Below are 25,293 nucleotides of genomic sequence, written 5' to 3' on the forward strand. Positions count from 1 at the left end.
CCAGCCCTCTTGTCACCAGCAGGCATACACATAAGTGAGAAGACTCTGATTTAATACCCTCCCTCCTTTCATAGAAAATTCCCTCAGGTCCACTCTGAGTGGAGGCCGCCTCAGAACCAAGAGATTTCCCAGCCCCTTCGAGGCCTCTTAGTACAAAGTCTTCATCTGGCAACTGAGGTGTCATCACAGGGGATTTTTCTGATTGGCCAAATCCTGACCTGGCAGAGTGTGGTTTGGGTGTCTACAGCGTTCCTTCTCAGCTCAGCCCTCATCATTGCTCTGCAACTCAGCACGGCAACTGCTGAGACCCCCTTAAAAGAGGATGGTCCTGAACAGAGCTCTGATTCTGGGGACCCTCACCCTGACCATCATGATGAGCCCCTGTGGAGGTGAAGACATTGTGGGTGAGTGCATGGTTGAGGGATGTGGGGACTAGAGTTGGGGAACAGGGAATTGAAGGGAAAAAAAGATAGAGTTTGGCCTAGAAACAATAGCGACTCCTCAAAGCGTTCTCAATATTAAGCAAATCTAAAACTTAGAGTCATTCCTCCTGCAGGAAACCAGAGTCCAGACCCACTCTCTTTGCTACTTGTGCTGTTGCAGAGCTCACCAAGGACATTATTCTGTTTCTGATATTGGATCCAGTGAATATGTCCTGGAGGGCTCTAGCGCATTCATTCATTATTGCCTCAAAAATTAGAAACGTTTCCATAAGTGGATATTTTGTTACTAAAATTTTATGAACTATTGCTCCCAAATTTCTCTGAGCAAATTTTGAAGCTTTTTGTATATTTCTCCTAAAGTGTATCTTGGGGCAAACAGTTCCATGAATTCTGTATACTGTGTAGATACAAAGAAGGGTGACCTTTTCAGTCTCAGATCTACATACATTTTCATGCTGTCATCTCGCACAGGTGGGGAGAGGGTAAGCAAGCCCAGCAGAATGCCTTTACACAAGGCGTTTTACCACAGGGTCCTCACTTAACCTCAGTTACCTCATACATGTCACTTCACAAATAACCAAGTAAAAGACGTGTGTAGAAATGCTTTCTAAGTGATTAAGACACACAAATGTCAAAGATTATTCTTATTTTTTTAGTTTTACCGTTACAAGTGTAGCTCTGCTTTATTTTCTTTAACAAAGTAAGAAATTTCCTTATTTTTATTTTAAAATTGAGAACTTTATGATAAGAAACTTGATGAATCAAATTATATTGTTTTCAAATTGTTAGCCCAAATTACCAGTTCTTTGCCCCATCTAAGGAAGTCCTTCAAGAAGAATGGGCAAGCACAGATTATTTATTTGGTCCCTTAGGCCCCTCTGCCTTTGCTGTCCCCCTCCTTCCACCCTCCTTTCTTACATTCCTTCGTCTTCCTTTCCTTCCAGGATCCATCCCTGGCCCACATCTTTGTTATTTTATAGACATTGAGTGAGTTTGTAAAAACCAAAGTAGAAAGGCCAGATACTTAGTTCAAAAGGGAAGTGAAATGGAGGGTTACTCTAATCTTCAAGCAACTTTGCTAACCATGAATGCTCCCATTCTAATTGTGTGTGGTAGTGGAAGTTTCACGTACTTCTCCAGAGCACTTCTAAATTTTGTTTCTTCAGCGTCACACTAGAGTGTCCTGGTCAGGCTCGACTTCCTCATTGGTCACAGGGGACACAGGCCAAGGGCCTGCAGTCCTTATAGGGCTCCATAAAAATATTTTATTATTTTAATTAGAAAAAAAAATGAACTTTCAGGGTAGAAGAAAATGTTTTAATTTTTAATTTAGCCTAGATTATATTTGTCCTTATACCAGTATGGCCATAAAATATGACTTTTAATATTTTTATGGAGGAAAGCTCGCTTATGCAACAGCGCTTAGGGCTCACAATCATACTGCAGCCCTGGTCACTGCTGATTCTGATTGTCATATAATTCTGCTACCTCTGTGCTTGTCAGTCTTCCCCAAAGTCTCTGTGATCCTCAAGAATAGTAAGTGACATTTTGTACACATTTTTGAACACGCAGGAGGCTAAGTTTGGGGGATGCAAAAATGAAAAGACATGCTATCTGCCCCATAGAATGTACTAAGATTAGTAATGCTAAGAAAATGGTGCAGAAAAACAGAAGGAGTATTGCTGAGCAGGGCAATGGATGCAGCTGAGGCTGAAGCTGTAAAAGTGAATTGGTTCCAGTTGGCATAGCAGTGCTATGCTCTTCAGTGCTGGCAACTCAGGACAAGTAGCCGATGAAGAGAATAATTGCATACATTCATGGTTGAAAAGGAGTCAAGAATATTCACTATAGGGATAAGAAGGCTACGTTGGAAGGCCTTTTAAGTGATCAACCAAGGGGTCATGCTGGGTAATGATGAGGAATAGATTGACCTGAAAGCAGGACACTGGGATGGAGAGGTTGGAGGTTATAATGTGAGCAAAAACATGTGTAATGAGAGAACTTAGCTAAAAAGTTGGTAACTAAGCAGAAACTTCAAGAATGAACTGGGGCTTCCCTGGTGGCACAGTGGTTAAGAATCCACCTGCCAATGCAGAGGACATGGGTTCGATCCCTGGTCCAGGAAGATTCCACATGCCGTGGAGCAACTAAGCCCGTGCACCACAACTACTGAGCCTGCACTCTAGAGCCCACAAGCCACAACTACTGAAGCCCGCGCATCTAGAGCATGTGCTCCACAACAAGAGAAGCCACCACAATGAGAAACCTGCTCACCTCAACGAAGAGTAGCCCCCACTGGATGCAAATAGAGAAAGCCCGCACGCAGCAACAAAGACCCAACACAGCCAAAAATAAATAAATTAATTAATTAATTAAATTTTAAAAAAAGAATGAACTGGAGGTGTCCAGAAAATCCTAACAGATAATTTCATTTCAGGGGAAAAAAAAAAAAAACAGACCCCTGCAAAGACCAAGGAACATGAAAGGATAATGTCATTTGGTTTGATTAATAGATAAGGTCAGATGAGGATGTTGGATACATCCACACCAGAATTCAGTACAGTACACTGTACTTCCTCCTTTACTCACCTGACTCTCCCGTTAATCAATATTCTCCTTGTTGGCAGAGACCATGCCTGATTGATGTTTTACTCTTTGCCTCCCACAATGTCTGAAACCCTGTTGATGCTCAGTAATTGAGGAAGGAAGGAAAGAGAAAATGATAAAAGGCTTGTATGTGTCTGGACAAAATTGTCCAGTCAGGCTTACTTGAGTAGAGTCCAACTGAACCGGTTGCCATTCTGCTTTGGCATCCTCAGAAAAGTATATTGTCCATTTGAAGAAAACAGCAGCACAGTACCTTGAGTCCTCAACAAATACGTGTTGAGTCAGAAAAAGAAGTTTAGTAACCTCCTTAAAGAAAAAAATAGGGGTGGGAAATAACAGAAATCCAAAATAAAACTTCCATTTCTTACTTCAGAAGCAATCAAGCACTCTCCTTTAAGGATCACTACTGTTAACAAAACAGACAACTTAAAACCACTGTTTATTCTTTATATGTTTTGTAATACTGTCACTGTCCTTGTCATACTCGTTCTTACACCCTGTAACAGTTAGAGGAAACTCTTTTAAAATAGTAAGATCCCGTGTGCTTTTCCTTGGTTTAAAAAAAATAAGATGGGGCTTCCCTGGTGGCGCAGTGTTTGAGAGTCCGCCTGCTGATGCAGGGGACACAGGTTCATGCCCCGGTCCGGGAAGATCCCACATGCCGTGGAGCGGCTGGGCCCGTGAGCCATGGCCGCTGAGCCTGCGTGTCCGGAGCCTGTGCTCCGCGACGGGAGAGGCCACAACAGTGAGAGGCCCGCGTACCACAATCAATCAATCAATCAATCAATAAGAAATGAATCTTGTATAGAAAACGTTCTGCTCTGAGCCAGTCCTGAGGGGAGAGGAACCATAATGAATGTGTTATTAACTGATGAAAGAAGTAAGTGAGAAAGAAAACTTATGAAGCAAAGGGAAGTAAACTAACACCATGATCATTCATTCATTCCCTTATTTCTTCTTTCTTTCCATTATGATATTTATCACAAGCCTACAATGTGCCAGGTACTGAGCTGGACATGCAGGAAATAGCAGTAAACAGGGCCTGTGAAAAGTCCACCCTTCTGAGCATATGTTATAGTGGAAAGACAGACTGGATTCTAACAGGACAGCTACCAACACTGAGGGCGAAGGAAACAGGTGCTGGGAATTTTGCTTCGAGACTGTGCCAGAGGTGAAGACTACAATGTTTGAGAGTTGTTTCTTCTGTAACTTTGTTTAACATGGTTCTTTCCTCTCCCTCTGTTTTGCACCTTCCTGCCCCTCACCTTCACTTATCAGCTGACCACGTTGCGTCCTATGGCACAACTATCTACCAGTCTTTTGGGCCCTCTGGCCAGTACACCCAAGAATTTGATGGAGATGAGCTGTTTTATGTGGACCTGGAGAAGAAGGAGACTGTCTGGCGGCTGCCTGTGTTTAGCGAATTCACAAGTTTTGACCCACAGGGTGCCCTGAGAAACATAGCTGTGGTGAAACATAACTTGGATATCCTGATTAAACGCTCCAACTTTACCCCTGTTACCAATGGTAGGTGTCCACCATTCTGCCTCTCTTTACTGAAACTATTGTTTCATACCAGGCCTCACTCTCTTGTTCCCTAAGGAGAGATACCCTTCACCACTCTATAAAACTCTCTCCTTTCCAAGGAGTCCCCAGATTTTCTCATAGTAATTACTGAACCCTCATCCTCCCTCTTCTCAAAGATCACATATTTCCATGTAATATAAGGATCCCTACTCCCATAACATATCCCTTGAATCCCTCAAGGAGGAGTCCCACAGACCTCGCTCCTTAACAAGCATGCCCACAGAGAACATGGGGATAAAGCAGAGGCAGTGAATAGCATCTCGCAAGCAAAAGGGAAACAAGAGCTCTTCCAATGTCAGACTGGGAAATGTTGGTGGGAGGGCTCCCCCAGGATGCAATGCAGAACCTCAGGGCAGAGCTATCCTCATTTCACATCAGTGCTGTTTTCTCACCACAGAGGTTCCTGAGGTGACTGTGTTTTCTAAGTTCCCTGTGTTGCTGCGTCAACCCAACACCCTCATCTGTCTTGTGGACAACATCTATCCTCCTGTGATCAACATCACATGGTTGAGGAACGGACACACAGTCAGAGAGGGTGTCTCTGAGATCAGCTTCCTCACGAAGAATGACCTTTCCTTCCTCAAGATCAGTTATCTCACCTTCCTCCCTTCTGACGATGATGTTTATGACTGCAAAGTGGAACACTGGGGCCTGGATGAGCCACTGCTGAAACACTGGGGTATGTACGAGTTCCACCCCTTTGATACTTTCTCTTCTCTATCAAGTACAGAATGTCCTGCCTTTTAGCCCCTAAATCACATGGGTCCAGAGCTTGTTTTCCACACTTCAAGTGTTTCTAAAGATATACTTCCCTCTCTTCCCTAAGCCTGCTGCCCTGAGTCTTTGTAGAATGAACACCACACCTCCTGCCCCATCCCAAACACATGCACATGAACCAACACTCTGTATTCTGAGTTTTACAACTTCACTTTTGCAGAACCTGAGATTCCAACCCCTATGTCAGAGCTGACAGAGACTGTGGTCTGCGCCCTGGGGTTGACTGTGGGCCTCGTAGGCATCGTGGTGGGCACTGTCTTCATCATCCAAGGCCTGCGCTCAGGTGGTCCCTCCAGACACCAAGGGCCCTTGTGAGTTGCACCCTAGAAGGGAAGGTAAGGATTCAGATTTGTCAGCAATGGAGACAGTATAGGAGGAAAGAAAGTGGGAAGAGGTTTGTGGACTCAAATGTGGTTGAAAAGTTGAGGAGAACTGGGAAAGGTCATGATGATTGCACAGAAGGCCGCTAGGTCTCATCAGTCTCATGTCTGGCCTGTTGCAGGTGCACTGCCCGTCTACCAGAGCAGAAGAGTGGACATGCTAGATGACCTAGAACTGTCTTCATGTGGCTTCTCTCCTCTTACACTCCTCCTCTCACCTCTTCTCTGGGACTTATCCCTTAAAGCTCACGTAGACCTCGGAATTCTCCCCCTGACCACCTGATGATTTTTTTCTGTTCTCAGTAGTTACCTACCGTGGGATCACTGGCGTATTCCACCCAGTTACCTAATCCCTAGTGACCCTGATCCAGTATCATCATGGAAGCAATGAATCCTCCTTTTATTGAAACTTTTCCTGTCTTTCATCTCAAGGCTGACTAGGACCTTGTTCCCTTATGCTTTAGGCCCCTTAATTTCGTTTCTCAGATCATGTTTCATGCCCAGTAACACAAGAGCAACCTGTGTAGACTAATAATATGTTGTTATCTTAGCTGAGATTATTATTTCTCTCTTCCTTCTGTTCCCATTCTTGGCACTGTCACCCACCCCCCTAATTCAGGCATCATTGAAGATAATATATACTCTTCTCCCATGGTGTAGATTTGTTATAGCAGAAATACAAAAACCAAGAAATAAGTCTGTACTCATCTTAATATAGCTTTTAAAAGTTATGACAGAGGCTTCCCTGGTGGCGCAGTGGTTGAGAGTCCGCCTGCCGATGCAGGGGACGTGGGTTTGAGCCCCTGTCCGGGAAGATCCCACATGCCGCGGAGCGGCTGGGCCCGTGAGCCATGGCCGCTGAGCCTGCACGTCTGGAGCCTGTGCTCCGCAATGGGAGAGGCCACAACAATGAGAGGCCTGCGTACCACAAAAACAAACAAACAAACAAAAAAAATTATTGTGAGACAATCAGAAATAATTTTAGGTGTGGTAATGGCATTGCTGTTATATTTCTAAAAAGTTGTTATATCTTAGATTTTCATAGTAAAATATTTATCAATGAAATTATATATTGTCTAAGATTATCTTTAAAATAACCCAGTATGCATATAATATTAAATGGGTGGATTTACAAAATTGTCCATGAACTGATCATTTTTTAAACTGGACTGTTGATACATGGTACTATTCTCCCTATTACTGTATATAGTTGAAATGTTCCATAATACAAAGGTTTTTTTTAGATATTCCAGGAAAGCCAAAAGAAAAAATAAGCAGAGAAGCATTCTGTTTGAAGTTATTTTGGTTTCTAAGGTTTTCCTTATTTGTATTGCAGTTAAGAAACACTGAGTATCCAAATCCTGTTCTACACCATAGAACCTCTCAGAAATGTAACCCTAAAGAGTGTGTATACAACAAAGAATAATAGCAAAAGAAAGCAAAGTAATGCTCACTTTATTATTGGTTGGGCTAAACCCCAAACTTTATTAAATATAATTACTAGTTCAATCTATAATGTAAAAATGGTCACTTAGAAGCGATGCTGTGTTACATACCATACTACATTCTGAGTGTATTAAAGTAATGTGAAAACAGATACATTTATTGTCTTTGAAGAATTTACATTCCAATAGGAGGAAGCATACATACGTGAAACAGTTTCACAAACATACAAGTACAAACTCTGAAGAATTTATAAAGGAAAAGAACAAGGTAATGTGAGAGAGTATTGCACAGGAACCAAGTATAATTTGGTGTTTAGAGAAGGCTTGTATAAATGTCTGAGATGAAACAAGATGGTTTACAGTAAGTGAAGGACAAGGTTAAAGAGGGCAGAGCAAATGTTTGAGAAATCTAACAGTATGAAAGAGAGTATGAGGAACTTCCCTGGTGATCCAGTGGTTAAGAATCTGCCTTCCAATGCAGGGGACGTGGGTTCGATCCCTGGTCGGGGAACTAAGATCCCACATGCCCCAGGGCACGCCACAACTACTGAGGCCATTTGCCACAACTAGAGAAATCTGCACGCTGCAATGAAGAGCCCGCGCACCACAATGAAAGATCCCGCATGCCACAACTAACACCTGATGCAGCCAAATTAATTACTTTTTAAAAAGAGAGTATGACAATAAAATAAAACAAAAATTATTACAGTTTAGTGAGAAAGTTTATGTAAGAGCAAGCAAGTTATTTCAATTCTTTCTAATTAGAATCCTTAGTGAAAAGATACTTCCTCTATAAAAGTAATAATGAGGGGCTAAAAAATTGGAAAATGTAATAGGAAGATGAAAAAAACAATAGAATAATATAAAAATTATAATAATAGAATTATTATTATGTAATATAAAAATTAAATCAAGAAAACCTCCTTGAAATTTTCTCCCTGAAAAAGAAGACAAAGAAATGTAATATATGGTAGAAAAGATAAGACACAGAGAATAGACCTGGCAACATCAAGTAACAGAGCTAGAGAGGGAAACAGAAAAATGAAGGGGGAAATTTATGAAAACAAGTAAAGGATAATTTTCCAGATATAAAAGACCTAATTCTTTACATGGAATGGGGACTTTCAGATATTTAGCAAAATTAATGAAAAAAACCTCATTCTTAGATACATTAAAAATTTTTTAAATCATTTTTAAAATTTCAGAATCTCAAGTGTTAAAAGAAGATCATAAAATATCCCAGTGAGGGAAACAAAACAAACATACAACAGACACTGTTAAACCATCAGATACTTATATCATAAAGATAATGAGAAAGGCCTGGAAGTTCTAAAGGAAAATTATTTTCTATTAATAAATGTATACCTTTTCAAAATCACAATTAGGCATGAAGAAAGGATAAAATACTGTTAGACATAAAAGAATATAAAATGTACCTAGCACACATAGCTTTATTGGAAGTTGATTAAGAATATGACTTAGTTAAGTGAGGTTGTTAATCAAGAAACAGGAACGTACTTGGGGAGTGGCATCAGCAACATGGTCGAACAAGATGTCTCTCGTTCATATCCCCCTTTTAACAACAATTTGGTATCCATTCCTGGATAAAGATACCTTTGTGGGAGCTATGGGATCCAACACCATATGCTAAGGAATCCAGGAGGAGTCTTGCCGACCATGCATCAGATAACAAGCATACAGACCTCAGACATGGCTAGGGACCCTGCAATGGCCCATGAACTGGCTCAGCCCCTCTTAGCTATTATCTGGGAACCCGCAGAGAACAGTCTTAGACAATTACTCATAGGTGAGAGAGCCTTTGTGGAAGTCCAGGTTTCCAGTGGAGAACTTCCAGCACACCACTGGAGCAAAGAAATACAAGTTGGACACACTGGAGAGGGTAGGAGGAAAAGCATCACTCCTCCCCAAGGCAGCACAGCTTGGTGTCAAGAGAGACCTTCTCAACTCACAAATTATCCTGTAAGGATAATTGTAAGGAAAGTGAGAGCATGTGAGTGAACACCTGTCTTCCTCAGCTGTGCGGGAAACTGCCATTTCTCTCTCACCCCATCCAGAGTAGTGAGTCATAACTTACATTACTGGGGGTGAGTAGAGGCCAGCAAAGTGGCAGACAGAACTCTTGGAAGATATGAAAGAGGCGCAGATCCCTCAAGATGTCCACCAACAAGCCACTGGGGATGCCTCACCATTGAATCCCATCAACTTGCCCACAGGCACTCCCAACACTCCATGCACCTCACCCACACACACCCCACACTGTGGCCAGCTCCCTGTGTGCACTCCTGACAGCAGCAAGAGTGAGCTTTGGCAGACAACTAATGAGTAGCACAGAAAGCCAGCCCGAATCTGTAGGCCAGGGAGAGAACATGAACCTGAGCTTCAGCTCCATTCTTGGGAAAACAAAAGGGAAGCTGTCAGCAGCCAGACTGGTACATTGCAGAATCAAGAGAAGGCATACAAGCTTAAGCATTGTGCCACGAGAGAGCAAGAAGTGTGGTACAGGCATATCCACAAAAGGTCTGAGAGAGTCTCAGAGTCCCTAGCAAGACGGACAGAACGTGTTTCTCTCCCAAAGTCAGTTAGTAAAGACTGGAGGAGGTTATTGCTACTTCAAATGCAAAGACAGAAATGAAAGACTTCAAGAAACATGAAAAATCAAGGAAACATGACACACCAAAGAATCAAAATAGTCTTCCAGTAACTGACACCAGGACGTGGAGGTCTATAATTTACCCAAAAATGCTCTTTTAAGGAAGCTCAGTGAGCTACAAGAAAACACAGAAAGACAGCTCAATGAAATCAGGGAAACAATACATGAACAAAATTAGAAGTTTAATAGAGAAATAGAAATCTTAAAAAAAAAAACAAATAGAAATTCTGGATATGAAAAGTACAACAAAAAATGCTCTTTCTGCCTGATGGAAAGAAGAGGAAGATTGTTTCATCTTCTTTCCATCAAGTAGAGGAAAGAATCTGTGAATTAGAAGACAGGAACTTTGAAATTATCCACTCAGAACAAAACAAAGAAAAAAGAATGCAAAAGAGTGAATAAAGCCTAGAAGATCTATGGAATACAATCAAATGTAACCCTCTGTCAATTATTGGAGTCCCAGAAGGAAAAGAGACGGAGAAGGGAACATAAAGCTTATTTAAAGAAACAATGGCAGAATCTAAAAAAGAGTGGATATATGTATATGTATAACTGATTCACTTTGCTATACAGCAGAAAGTAACACAACATTGTAAATCAACTATACTCCAATAAAAAATTTTAACGCAAAAAAATAAGTAAATAAATAATAAAATAGCCCTGCCAGTATCACTCTCTTTAAAAAAAGAAAAGAAAAAGAAAGAAAGAGAAAGAAATAAAAAAGAAAGAAAAGAAACAATCACTGAGAGTTTCCCATATCTGAGGTGAGATTTGGATATCTAAGTTCATGAAGCTCATAATTAAGAAACAAATTCAACTTAAAGGGCTTCCCTGGTGGTGCAGTGGTTGAGAATCTGCCTGCTAATGCAGGGGACACGGGTTCGAGCCCTGGTCTGGGAGGATCCCACATGCCGCGGAGCAACTAGGCTCGTGAGCCACAACTGCTGAGCCTGCACATCTGGAGCCTGTGCTCCGCAACAAGAGAGGCCGTGACAGTGAGAGGCCTGCGCACCGCGATGAAGAGTGGCCCCCTCTTGCCACAACTAGAGAAAGCCCTCGCACAGAAACAAAGACCCAACACAGCAAAAATAAATTAATAAACTCCTACCCCAACATTTTCTTAAAAAAAAAAAAAATTCAACTTAAAGAGATTTTCTCAAAGATGTATTATGATAAAGTTGTAAAAAATCAAAGACAGAGATAATCTTAAAAGCAGCAAGAGAAAAGAAGCTTATAACGTATGAGGAAAACTATAATGCTATCAGATTTCTCAAAAGAAATCTTACGTTTAAGGACAGAAGGTGATGATATATTCAAAATTGCTGAAAGAGTTTGGTACAAGAGGTTGATGAAGGAAGATCATGAACTCACCTCCTCCAATGGACACACCCAGTCTACAGCTATAAATGGAACAATTTCCTCTGGAAAAAAAAAAATAACTAAACTAAAAACTGGCTTAACAACACCTGCACATCAGGCAAATGAGAGGGAAACCACATCAAGGCAAGAGAGGCTGAGTCATTATCTTTCCATAAACCCCTCTCCAGGTACAGCAACCCACAACTGGGAAGGAACTCAAAATCCAGAGCTTCTCCCTGAGGAGCAAGGGGTTTGAACACCACAATATAGACATCCCAACTTTTAAGACCTGCACCTGAGAGATGAGTCCCCAAAACTTCTAGCTTTGAAAGCCAATGGCTCTCATGTCCATGAGACAATATTGTAGTGAACCGAGAAATGGCTCTTAAAGGGCTCACACACAGACTCACTCGACCCAGGTCCCAGCACAGAAGCCACTTGAAAAGTGCCCAGACTTTATGGGAATGAGGCTCATTTGATGACCTTAAAGTGTCAGCCTAAGGAGCAGGGGTCTGCTGGGATACTCCCCAGGGATGGAGGCTGGCAGCCACCATCTTCGCACTCTTCCTCTGCTATGCTAAGGTGGGCAGACACCTTTTTATTTTTTTATTCTACGCCTTTTTTTTTCAGGGATTCCATCTTTACACTCCCACTTTGTATCGCGCTAGCCAGCAGGTGCTATCTTCACACTATTCCTGTGCCACACTCCAGAGCACCAGTATTTCCTGCAGGGGAGCTTTTACTTGGGTCTGGTGTCCTGGTTTTTGTGGCTGCAACCCAGTGGGATGTCTTTGGATCACCTGGTTCTGGAGGGCAGGGAGATTCACACTCCTAGGTCCAATAGGACTGTAACAATCAGATACGGTTCTTGGCGGACTACCACCCCAAGGGTACTGCACAAATAGCAGACTGAAACACATTCCCAGTCTTTCTGAGAAAGAGGCTTATTTTTTGTCCAGGAGTTTTGGCCTGAGGGGCAGGTTTCTGGTTTGGCACAATTCTAAGGGGCTATAGAGGTACTTGCATGCAACAGAAGCCAGTGGACAAAATCTTTGCCCTCTCCCCCTGCCTTGCTCCAGCCCACTGGTGCCCTTCAAAGAAGCTTATACCTTTGGTGCCCTGATTTTTCCAGCTGGTGCTAGGAGATGCCTCTACATTGTCTGGCTTAGGGTGACACTAGGCTCATGGGTGACAAAGAACTATAACAAATGTATTAAAGTTCTTAAACAGCTACCAACCCAGGGCACAGTAAGAAGCAACAGACCCGGGAGATCAGTATTTCTGTGAAAGAGGCCTATTAGCTTACCATCATAGCTACAGCCTGAGGGGGAAGCTTCTAATTAAACACAAATCTAAAGGCTGACTGTAATCCCTTCCAGAGAACTTGGAGGGTGGGCACTATCATTTCACTCTCCCCTGCCACGCTCCACAGTGCCAGTAGCTCTCAGAAGGGAGCTCTTACACTCTTCTGGTGCCCTGGCTTTTGTAGCTGCAAGATTCAACCTCTGCAAATCAATCTATGAGATGCACCACATTAACAAATAGAAGAATAAAAACATAGGATCATCTCAATACATGCAGAAAAAGCTTTTGGCAAAATTCAACACCTATTTATGATAAAAACTCTCAACAAAGTGGGTATAGAGGGTTCATACCTCAACATAATAAAGGCCATGTATGACAAACCCATAGCCAACACCCTACTCAACACTGAAAGGCCAAAAGCATTTCCTCTAAGATCAGAATGAAAACAAGGATGACCACTCTAGCCACTTTTATTCAACATAGTATTAGAAGTCCTAAAATCAGATTAAAATAAATAAATTAATTAAAGGAATCCAAGTTGGAAGGCAAGAAGCACTGTTTGCAGACGACATGACAGTATACATAGAAAATCCTGAAGGCACCACCAAAAAACTATTAGAGCAATAAATTAATTCAGTAAAGTTGTAGGATACAAAATTAGTACATAGAAATCTGTTGTGTTTCTATACACTAACAACAAACTGTCAGAAAGAGAAATTAAGAAAACAATCTTATTTACAACTGCATCAAAAAGAATAAAATACCTAGAAATAAATCTCACCAAGGAGGTAAAAGACTTGTACTCTAAAACCTATAAGACACTGATGAAAGAAATTGAAGATGACACAAACCGATGGAAAAATATAACATGGTCATGGAATGGAAGAAGTTAATATTGTTAAAATGACCAGAGCAGATTCAATGCAATCCCTATCAAAATACCAATAGCATTTTTTCACAGAATTAGAACAAATAATTCTAAAATGCGTATGGAACCACAAATGATCCAGAATAGCCACAGAAATTTTGAGAAGGAACAAAGCTGGAGATATCAAGCTCCCTGATTTCAAATATATTGTAAAACTATAGTAATCAAAACAATATAGTATTGACATAAAAACAGACACGTAGATCAATGGAACAGAATAGAGATCCCAAATATAAACCCATACACAGATTTTCGATAAAGGAGCCAAGAATACACAGTGGGAAAAGAAAAGTCTCTTCAATTAATGGTGTTGGGAAAAGTAGACAGCTACATGAGAAAGAAAGAATATGAACCACTATCTTACACCATACACAAAAATTAACTCAAAATAGATTAAAGATTTGAATGTAAGACCTTTAACCTTGAAACTCCTAGAAGAAACATAGATGGTAAGCTCCTTGACATTGGCCTTTGTGATGACTTTTTGACACCAAAAGTAAAGGCAACAAAAGCAAAATTAAACAAGTCAGACTACATCAAACTAAAAAGCTTCTGCACAGCAAAGGAAACTATCAACCAAACGAAAAGAAAATTTACTGAATGGGAAAAAAATTTGCAAATTATATATCTGCTAAGGAGTTAATATCCAAAATGTATAAAAATATCATACAATTCAAAAGCAAAACAAAGTCTGATTAAAAAATGGGCAGAGGGGCTTCCCTGGTGGCGCAGTGGTTGAGAATCCACCTGCCGATGCAGGGGACGCGGGTTTGTGCCCCGGTCCGGGAAAGATCCCACATGCCGCGGAGCGGCTGGGCCCGTGAGCCATGGCCGCTGAGCCTGCGCGTCCGGAGCCTGTGCTCCGCAACGGGAGAGGCCACAACAGTGAGAGGCCCATGTACCGCAAAAAAAAAAAAAAAAAAAAAGGGCAGAGAATCTGAATAGACATTTTTCCAAAGAAGACATACAGACGGCCAACAGGTAAGTGAAAAGATGCTCAACATCACTAATCAATAGGGAAATGCAAATCAAAGCCACAATAAGGTATCACCACAAAAATAAATAAATAAATGGATGAATAAATAAATAAATTTTTAAGATTAAATAAATATATTTTTTAAAAAAGATATCACCTCACACATGTTATAATGGCTATCATCAGAAAGACAAGAAATAACAAGTGCTGGCAAGGGTGTAGAGAAAAATGAATCCTTGTACACTGTTGGTGGTAATGTAAATTGGTTCAGCACTATTGAAAGCAGCATGGAGGTTCCTCAAAACGTTAAAAATAAAACTGCCATATGATCCAGCAATTTCTCTTCTGGGTATTTATCCACAGGAAACAAAAACACTAACTTGAAAAAGATCTATGCACCCCATGTTCATTGAAGCATTAATTACAATGGCCATGATATGAAAGCAACGTAAGTGGCCATTGGTGAATGCATGGATAAAGAAACTGTGGTGTGTATATATACATAATGGAATATTATTCAGCCATAAAAAGAATGAAATCTTGCCATTTGCAACAGCATGGATGGACCTTGAGGGCATTATGCTAAGTGAAATAAGTTAGACAGAGAAAGACAAATACCATAAAATCTCACTTAACTCACGTGGAATCTTTAATAGAAAAGAACTCATAGATAAAGAGAATGAATTGGTGGTTGCCAGAGGTGGGCAAAAGTCATGAAGGTGGTGAAAAGGCACAAACTTCCCGTTATAACATACATAAGTCCTGGGGATATGATGTACAGCGTGGTGAATCTAGTTAATAATACTGTGTTGTATATTTGAAAGTTGCTAAAAGAGTAGTTTTTTTTTTTAATTTGACTATGCTTTAACTGTTTAGACCCAGGATAACCCACAAACCTCTCTGTGACACAAAAGATTATCATGGTTATTCCCCATTTCATTCAAAATATTGTAAAGATTCTACCATTTGCAATTCTGTTATTTAACATAATAAAAATAAAATAAAATAATATAGTCCGTAAGTTTCTTTAAGAGGGCACAGTAAACTACAATACATGGAAACATGCTAACGTGAGTGAACAAATGAAGATACACCTGCAGCTTTCAATGATGGAATACTCCTGCTCTACCTACAGTATTCTATGTGACAGTTGTGACACGAGACTGTCTGATTCACTAGACCTCAAATATTAGTAAGCTTACCTCCTTTTTTTAACTTTTAGATAAAACGCAAATATGAAGGAGATGTCCTTTTCATTCTTCCCACCACTGTGGAATCCACTGATCTGCTCCAGTGGTTTCCCAGCAGAGATTCTCTGGATTCTACCCAGAGCTGCTGAATCAGACCCCTGGGCACTGCCTGCTTCTCAACCAGCTCCCAGCCTGTGTGTTGGTCTGACAGCTGGATAACTATCTAATCTCCCCACAAGGGAGGCCTCCTTCCTGTAACCCTGACAGGTGGTCATTGGAAGAGTAGATCTAAAAAGTTCTCATCACAAGAAAAAAATTGTAACAATCTATAGTGATGGTGTTTACGAGACTTATTGTAGTGATCATTTTGCAAAAATATATACAAATACTGAATCATCATGCTGTACAGCCAAAACTAATATAATGTTGTATATCAATTATACCTCAATAAAAAATATATGATTAGCATAGGGACTTCCCTATGGTCCAGTGGGCCAGTGGTTAAGACTCCGTGCTCCCAATGCAGGGGGCTCGGGTTCAATCCCTGGTCAGGAAACTAGATCCCGCATGCTGCAACTAAAGATCCCACATGCAGCAACGAAGATCCCATGTGCCACAACTGAAACCCGGCGCGAGTCTTAATAAATATTTTAAAAATATATGATTAGCATAAACTTAATAAAAAAGAAGGCTCAGGGTATAGATAACTCATATTCATGTTTAATTACGATATACCCTATAGCCAGGTAACGGTTACAATGTGCTTCTCTTGAGCAGTCTGCAGAGGAAGAATGCAAACAGAAAAATCCCTTGGGGTCTGAGTAGACGCTCAGTAGACGCTGTTGGCAGTACACCGGCAGAGGCTCCGGGGTCATTGCAGGAAGCAGCATCACAGTCAAATTCTTGGGGCAGGGCAAGGGGTAACCTGGTGACTGTGTTAGAGTTAATGGAGGAACCTGATCTCAGAGGAACAGGCTGACAGGCAACTGGGAATTCTGGGCAAGAACAGGCAGCTATTACAGAAGAGCAAAAACCAATCCCCGTCAAAGCATCCTCAGGAGTCAGTGCCCTGGAGAAGAGAGAGAGTGATCAGCACATGGCACCCTGAGGGACGTGCCCCCTCACCTCTTCTCGGCCTGCAGCATCGGACAGAGAAAGCTGAGGTCCGGGGCATGTCACCATCACCTCCCCTAACATCTGTGTAGAGGTGAATCAGCTGAAGAGGGCACAACACTTCAGCCTGACGCAGATGTGTGGAAGGCTGGGGAGCAGCTGTTATCCTTCTGGGGGACATGAAGACGTCAAACTTTTAATAAATTAGATAATAACTCACCTTCTTTCCACCACGCATAGCCTCTTTCAGTCACTATAAATGCCCACAGGCAGTAGTCACCAACATGTGGCACAAAGTGGGTATCATCCTGGTGTCTAGCACTAACACCACAGTTCTGGCTCCAAGTTTCACAGAAAGAGGCCACCAAAGTTATGGCCTGATTCTGGAGAACAACCTCAGGAGCTTCCTACAGAAACTGGGTGAACTTCTCCCCTAACCCTTGATCCCATAGCAGAAAATAGGCCATGGACGAGACCATTGTGCCCAGGTATACTCACCTCACACCCTTCCCTCTTTTACCTGTCCCTATAACCCCCAGTGAAACAGAGCAAAAGCAGTACCTGCTGGTGGAGGCCCAGGAGGTCCCACAAAAGGTCTCATGACACAAACAGCAAGTGTCTCACCCACCCCAAAGGGAAATGAGATAAGCAACTTAATTTGAAATATATTTCTTCCCTACCCATCCTCTCCACCCACAAGGCCTTAACTGCCCTAAAATAAAATCTCCCCAAATGAATGGAACTGTCACTAGAAGGAAGCCCTAGAATAAATCCCACCTGTCACCTCTGTGAAAGGGCTACTTTTCAACCAGTAAAATCAGACTCCAATGTCTCCCTAGGTCGTTCCATTTCCGCCCACCACCAGCCTAGTCTCCTTCCTTCCAGGGTCAGGAGGAAAGAGCTATATGTAGAGGCACAGGCCTCCCCGGACAGGGGGTCTCAGTCACAGCCCGTCTCCCCTTCCCCAGAGCTCCTTACCCTTCTGGCTCCTGTGACGGATGACAAGACCCAGCCCGAGGAAGATCAGCCCCAGCACAAAGCCCCCGACACCACTCAGCATCTTGCTCTGGGCAGATCCAGACTGTGCCCCTAGGGATCAGAGCCTGAGTGTCAGGGTTTGTCCCCACACCAAAGCGGGGTGTCCCTTTGAGAAGCCTAAAGTCTAGTCTGAGATACAGGAGGTGGAGGTGCCAGGGGAACCTAGTTCTCCATTCTGACTACCCCTAGGGGAGGGACCTGCCAACAGATCCTTGGACAGAGTGGACGGGTGGGAGAAGGGGAAAGTGGATCCCTGCTCCTCAGGGACACATCCATAACCTTACGCCCTAAGACTCTGGTCACCAGTCAATCCTTCAGAGCTACCAGGGCTGGGCTCTGGGGCCCTGGTGTGTGGAGTGAGCTCCCTGTATCTGGAAAGACAATGAGATCAGGATTCTTCTGATGCCCTTAATATGAGGCAAGAGGCACTCTTGTGTCCTGTAATTTCCAGCTCAGTAGGGATTCTGGGGACAAGGGATGAGATGGGATGGACCAAGGAAGCTCTATTTGCCCCTGTCCCGTGGGCCCCACGGTGAAAGGAAACCAAGTGCCCCTTACACCACTCCACCATGATGGGACTCTGGAGGCTGGGGTGCTCCACATGGCAGGTGTAGACATCTCCTGGCTGGGGAGTCATTTCCAGCATCACAAGCATCTGGAAGGTCCAGTCCCCATTTCTAATAAGAGGGGTGGACACAACGCCAGCTGTCTCCTCCTGGTCATTCCGGAACCACCGAACTTTGATCTGGCCTGGATAGAAATCTGTCACCGAGCAGACCAGCAGGTTGTGGTGGTTTAGAGCCTCTGTCCTGGATGGGGAGATGGTCACTGTAGGTTCCACTGAGGGAGTAACAGACAGGAAGAGACACAGTGAGACGTGAGACCACGCAGCAAGTCTCCGCACCGGGAAGAGTCCTTCCCTGGTACCAGGGTGGAAAGACCCTTGGATTCCAAATCTTGGATTTGGATCTAACCTGGACCACTTTATTAGCTTGAATAAAAACATTAGTCAGTTTACTTTTCAGAGTCTCAAGAGACAGTTTTAATCATTCTATGGGAGTTACTCTGTTGACACTAATTGATAAAAATGAAGCACTTTAAAATTATAAATTGCTATATTATACAAGCCACTATTTATAACATTTTTTAAATAAAATAATAAACCTGAACTTGTTCCCCCTCGCTCTCCCATCTAGAAGTGACCATGAGGATAAGCTCTAGTGACTTGTGCTAGGTCAGTGACACTGTTTTCTGTTAGGTTCTGTGCTCCCCACAGTAGAGAAAATCCAGCAACTTTGACTCCCACCTGCTGGCCATGAGATGATCAACAGTAGTCATGGCCCCATGGACTGAGAATTAAGAAAGTACAGACATTTCTATGTCCAGTAAAATGGGACAACAGTGACCATCACGTCCTTCCTACAAAGCAGTGCTTTTCAAACAGGCTACATCTATAACCCTCAGCCCTGTAATACAGAATTCGAGAGCGAGAGCACTTCTTACCGGTCAACAAAGCATCCCTCTCAGTTTTTAGCCTCATCTTAGCTCAAATGCCATTCTGTGGCGAACTCCCCACAAAAATTTATATAATTAAATACCTACACTTCCATCTCGAGTTCATTTATGCCACATATACTTTATTTGATTCATTCATTCATTCATTCAACAAATATAAATTTGACAAGCACTGGGGACCCAAAGATAAACATCAAACTGTGGCCCCTGCCTTTACAGAACTTGCAATCTAGTAACAAAGACAAAGCAAAAAATAAAAACAAAAAAGAACCACAAGTGTTATGTCAAAAGTTTGTAATTTTTGAAGGAAAAGAAAGGAAACCGTGAAAACAAGTAACACTGATAAAACATCATGTTTGACCATGCCTCGATTCCTTTATCTTCTCAGATTGCTACTCATGGTCAAATATGACACACCTCCCAACCTGTTTTACACGTATTATCCTTTATCTCTGCAGCCATTTTATTGCATCTCCCTCATTCCCTTAGTGCAAAACTATAGTAAATATTTCATGTAGTGTTTTAGCTATTTGATAATACATTACGTACTCTCATTTACTTTTTTCCCCTAATTTTCTTTTAACATTCAAGTGAGCTGCCAACCCTACTCCATCCCTTTGCTATTAAGAATAACTGCCTTGCTCTGAAATCAGACATAATTATCATGTATGTTCTCTATAGAAAATATTCTGAGACTCTTGCAGAAGTTGGCCCGGGCTAGTGAGCATGTCACATGAACATACAATATAACTGGGACTTGCTGAGGTCGGCAGGCAGTCTCGTCACCTCAATAACATGGTACTCGTGAGCCATCATCTGGAAAGAATCATGTTTTCAGTTTGGACTTTAACTCTTGATCAGGTTCTTCTTCCTGGGCTCTGACTAAAGTCATGGTCAGCCAAGTGGACTTATAAAATCTGTTCGTCTTAAACAGATTGGGAGTAAAAAATGGGGGTCACAAGTTCAAGAGAGAAATTTTAGAATAATTTTTAGGAAAAAGAACTGAAATAGCAAAAATATAAGTATGTACTTGGTGGCATCAGAATGAAGGAGAAGGCAAGATAGGGTAAAGTAAGCTAAAAGTTATGTGAACATACACAGAGAACACCAGGGTCAGACTAGGGATTAATCAGTGAGTTTTCAATCCCTTGAATGTATCATTTTGTCCCACTAACATTGAAAATAAGCAGGAACAGACTCATTGCTGCTTCTGGTCACAACTGGCTTAAACGAGGCTTTGCTTCCATTAGACTCTATATACATGTAGTAAAGAACATGATGCCTATTGTGTATTTGGGGGAGGCTTCAAGACAGTGAATAACTGTGTGTAATTACTTAAGCTGTTTATTATGTACCAATATTAGCATATATAAAGTGGTGATGCTGATTGCTAACACCAAGGAAATTAAGTGGCATAGTATAGGTAGTGTTTGGTAAGACAATTGCCTAGCAACAGGTGCTCATGAAACTGGTATAATTAACTTTCAGAATGTCTACCCCTGCAGTGGATGTTGGGGGAGCTGGCAGGGAGAGAGAGAGGACAGGCAGGCCAACGGAACCTGAAACAATTTTTATTCAGTAATTAAATGGCATCAACTTATTTACCCCAAAACTTCAGCTCTGATATCAGCCATTTGTTGAGCTTTTCTAAGAAATTAAAACGTTGCCTTATAACAACACTCAAGTACTGTTTCTATTTTTACTAAACACTTTTTTTCCTCAGGCTTTGCATCCACGAATTCTAAATTGTTAAGATCCAAGTCAATAAGAGTTTACTATAAAGCATTACGCAAAATCGTAAAGAATGATTAATACGGTCAGTTTTTAAAACCCTATTTACCTTTATGCTTTCTCTTGAGCCTAAGTGGCTGGGCAACAGAGAACATTTATTCATTAATTTAAGCAAAGTTTATGGAGCTCATACTACCTGCCAATGTGTCAGGTACTAGGCACACAGGGATAATTAAGACAGTCCCTTGCCAGAAAGAGGGCCGGGACAAGTGATACAGTGACATCCATTTAAGAAACCAGGATTAAGATGAATAATGATTTGAAACCAAAAAGTGAAAATGTATTCTTTCATGGCTGTAATATATCACCACGTGTGTAAGGTGCCCTGAGAGCAGCCGTGGAGCAGCCCTAACTCCACCAGGCTGAGCTCCTGAGCTTCGGGAAGCAAAGAAGCCAAAGGCACGAGGCGGGAACGTGCAGAATTAGTGGAAAGAACTGCGCAGGACGAGGCTCTCGAGAGCTGGGGCCATACTGAGCAGTCCTGGACCCGCCTCTGCGGGGAATGTTCCAGGGCTACCAACCTCCGTCTCCCTGCTGTGCCCTCGGTCCCCGGCCCTCCGCGCGGGACGCCAGGGCTCGCTGTCCCCTCCGCGGGCCTGGGGATCCCACCCCCGCGGCCCCGCCCCCTCACCCCCGCGCGGAGTCTCGGCAGGGGAGGGTGGGCCCCGCGGAGGGCGGCCTGCGCTCACCTCGCCGCTGCACCGTGAAGGTCTTATGAACCCTGTAGTTGTGTCTGCACACCGTGTCCAGCTCGGCCCGTGTCCGCTCCAGGATGTCCTTCTGGCTGTTCCAGTACTCGGCGTCCGGCCGGCCCAGCTCGGTCACCGCCCGGTACTCGCCCACGTCGCTGTCGAAGTGCACTAACTCCTCCCGGTTATAGATGTATCTGCTCACGAGCCGCACCCGCTCCGTGCCGTTGGTGAAGTAACACAGGCCCATATGACGGTACAAGAAATCCTCTGCGGGAGACACCGCCGCTCAGCCAGGCGGCAGCCGCTCGGCAGGCGGGGCGATGTCGGCCCGTGGCCAGCTGGGTCGGAAAAACCTGAAACCCGCCGCTCAACCCCGGGTTCCCGGCCCAGCCCAGCCCTGCGCCTCCCGCTGCGAACCCGGAGCCTCCCGGCGGCTCTTCCAAGGCCTCCCGCCCCGTCTGAGGGCTTCCAGAATGACCTTCGTGCGAGGAGGCCTGTCTCTGAGGGGAGCCCTGGGACCTGTGATCCCTGCCTGAGCCTGAGAACCGAGTAAACAGAGCTATCGGGTTGGTTTTACATCCATCTCTGTACTTAGAGGGATCAGGACGTTCTCACATGAAATGTCATTTTCCCTCGAAATCCTGGGAACCTCAGAGACAAACAAGTGTCTACATAAGCACAAGACTTCAAGGGAATAACAAAGGAGCTGTAGAATGGAGCCTGTCCTCGTCCTGACAGGCACATTCTCTGGGTCCCTGGCAAAGTGCCTTCCTTCCCATGCGTGGGTTTCTGCCACCCCGACCCGACTCCTTTGTAGTTAGAAGGGACCGACACGGCCCTAGTCCTAAAAAGGATGGTTTATTCACGGAAAGTGCACAGACTTTCAAAACAGATAAATTGGATTCCAATTAAACTGAGACAGTTACCAGCTTGGGTGGGTTACTTAACGGAGTATCTGTATCGTAAGTATAATTGTGTAAAAAGTCATTATATCTACACGTAGGGGTGTTAGGAAGATTGAGAAAGAATTTATTTGAAGCTACTAGTCCTGTGTCTGAAATGAATGCTTTCTCAATATACATATTTCTCTTCTTACGTTCTCCTTTCTCCTAAATCCCATCCATCCTCAACTCAAGTCTCTGAATACCACTCAAGTCACTATTTGACCATAAATCAGTGAAACTTGAGGTTAAGATTCTGTCGGTGGCCACCCAGTCAGCTCCACTCAAACACCAGGAGTTTGCTTCCAGGAACCCTCCACTCAAGAGTCAGGAATGTAGAGTCCTTTTCCTCAAATTCTGAGACTACAGAGACCACTGCTGCCCTACATTTCCCCAACCCAGGATCCCATAGTATTAAGTCCAGACAAGGTCTTGGGGGATCCTGAAATGACAAGTCCTGCTGTGTCTTCTTTGGAGAAATTCTTTAAAACAAAATACCCATGCTCACTTTGTCCCAGCACTTGTAGTAGATACACACTTTGTCTCCTCCTCCCTGTTATAATGTCCCCAGGCTTAAGCCTGTGGGAGGGGGACTGTCCTCACTTTGTCATTAGAAGGTGGAAATGAGAATGTAACATAGCTCGCATCCCCGAAGAGAGGAAATATTCTGAGATCACACCCCAGGCCAAGTGTCCCTCAGAGCCTGGTCCCCAGAGTGGTGGCTCTGGGAGCAGCTGCCCTGCACTTACGTGGAGAGTCTCTGCCCTCAGCCTCTGGGGTGCTCAGCACCGTCAGCATCACCATCACAGCTGTTGTCCAAAGGCCTCTGGGGATCTGCAGAGCCACCGTCCCAGACATAATTGAGAACAAAGGAAGAAGTAATGGTAGTGAACACAGCTCACACCCAGTGGATCTGGTGTGCCTACTTTAGAGAATAAAAGCCTATGAAAGCTTCCATGTATGGCAGGATTGGAGAGTCCCAAGGAAAGGAACCAATCAGCACTGGAGCTGAAGTACCTCATGTATCTCTGGGCAGACATTTGTTTTGAAGGTTCTCAATCTAATGCCTGGCACTCTGTCTTCATCAAATTACACTGGATGAACATTTCGGGTGAAGAGTCCTTGCAGTTTTGAATGATCTGAAGATTGAATGCCTTCGGAGTTTAAAGAACAAGAAGAGAAAAAAAATGATTCAAGAGTAGACATCTCTGTGATATATTTTTTAATTATTTATTTACTTATATTTGGCTGTGTTGGGTCTTCGTTTCTGTGCGAGGGCTTTCTCTACTTGCGGCGAGCGGGGGCCACTCTTCATCGCGGTGCGCGGGCCTCTCACTGTCGCGGCCTCTCTTGTTGCGGAGCACAAGCTCCAGACGCGCAGGCTCAGTAGTTGTGGCTCACAGGCCTAGTTGCTCCACGGCATGTGGGATCTTCCCAGACCAGGGCTCGAACCCATGTCCCCTGCATTGGCAGGCCAGATTCTCAACCACTGCGCCACCAGGGAAGCCCTGTGATATTTATTTAAAACCTATTGTTCTTGGGATTTGGGGTAAGGGAAAATAAGTGGGGATCATATTTCAGGGAGAGAAAATCATTGTTGCAGACAAGTTCACTTTTATTATCTTAGACACTCTGAGGAGCCTTAAGTTGTGGTGGGAAGAGCAGAGTTCTTGAAGGAGATGGTTTTGAGCTGCACTGATGTAGCAAGTGCCTGCTTGCCACCCCAGGTATCTTGCTATGCCTGGCATTGTTGTTGTCCATCACTGTCACCAATAAAGGCATGGAAGAACAAAAAAAAAAAAAAAAAGTTTTTTTTGTCGTTGTTTGTTTTAAATTTATTTATTTTAAACTTATTTATTTATGCTTTGGCCGCGTTGGGTCTTCGTTGCTGCACACAGGCTTTCTCTAGTTGCAGCGAGTGGGGACTTCTCTTCGTTGCAGTGCGCAGGCTTCCCATTGCGGTGGCTTCTCTTGTTGAGGAGCACGGGCTCTAGGCGCGCGGGCGTCAGTAGTTGTGGCTCGCAGCCTCTAGAGTGCAGGCTCAGTAGTTGTAGTGCACGAGATCAGTTGTTCTGCAGCATGTGGGATCTTCCCGGACCAGGGCTCGAACCCGTGTCCTCTGTATTGGCAGGTGGCTTCTTAACCACTGCGCCACCAGGGACGTTGTCTACCACTGATGTGCTTTATGAGCGCCAACAAAATACTGAACGCTTTTGCCTCAAACTTCTCTTTGTAAAATGTGAGTCATGCTTCGTGCATTTTATATCTAGGCCTTCATATATACAAACTTAAGAGTAATATGACTTGCTTAATATCGCAAAATGTTCCTCAGCTGCCAAGTGTAACTGTTGGCAGTATCAGGTTTATACGTGGAGCAAGAAAACAAACAAAATTTGACAACCAGTCCTGCTGGAAAGTGATTTTTTCATTACACAACAATCTATTGCATTTATGCTCTTTGAATGAAAGTATTTGAAAAATTAAGTTGACTTTTCTCTTAAAATCTCTTCAGCCGCTCAGATCCTCCCTGAACCA

General features: G+C 43.2%; 2 protein-coding genes across 3 annotated transcripts; one reads left to right on the top strand and one right to left on the bottom strand.

Annotated features, from left to right (window-relative positions):
- Positions 1 to 271: 271 nt before the first annotated feature.
- Positions 272 to 6,931, top strand: LOC111178927 (HLA class II histocompatibility antigen, DQ alpha 2 chain). Its single transcript, XM_022582145.2, has 5 exons — positions 272 to 404; positions 4,329 to 4,577; positions 5,035 to 5,316; positions 5,575 to 5,749; positions 5,917 to 6,931. Exons 1-4 carry the CDS (start codon positions 323 to 325, stop codon positions 5,727 to 5,729), a joined length of 768 nt encoding a protein of 255 aa, XP_022437853.1. The 5' UTR covers positions 272 to 322; the 3' UTR covers positions 5,730 to 5,749; positions 5,917 to 6,931.
- A 9,553-nt stretch (positions 6,932 to 16,484) lies between these two features.
- Positions 16,485 to 23,663, bottom strand: LOC111178925 (boLa class II histocompatibility antigen, DQB*0101 beta chain). 2 transcript variants are annotated; one of them, XM_022582141.2, is made up of 5 exons: positions 23,508 to 23,661; positions 21,815 to 22,084; positions 18,378 to 18,659; positions 17,760 to 17,870; positions 16,485 to 16,737 (listed from the first exon to the last, which is right to left on the bottom strand). In XM_022582141.2, exons 1-5 carry the CDS (start codon positions 23,614 to 23,616, stop codon positions 16,730 to 16,732), a joined length of 780 nt encoding a protein of 259 aa, XP_022437849.1. In that variant the 5' UTR covers positions 23,617 to 23,661; the 3' UTR covers positions 16,485 to 16,729. The 2 variants fall into 2 exon arrangements, with proteins under 2 accessions (XP_022437849.1, XP_089774743.1); XM_089918617.1 differs by having other exon boundaries at positions 16,696 to 17,870; positions 23,508 to 23,663.
- Positions 23,664 to 25,293: the final 1,630 nt, after the last annotated feature.

Source organism: Delphinapterus leucas, chromosome 10 (assembly GCF_059928025.1).
Source record: "Delphinapterus leucas isolate spDelLeu-1000000601 "Yukka" chromosome 10, BTC_Dleu_Yukka2, whole genome shotgun sequence".
Taxonomy (NCBI): domain Eukaryota; kingdom Metazoa; phylum Chordata; class Mammalia; order Artiodactyla; family Monodontidae; genus Delphinapterus; species Delphinapterus leucas.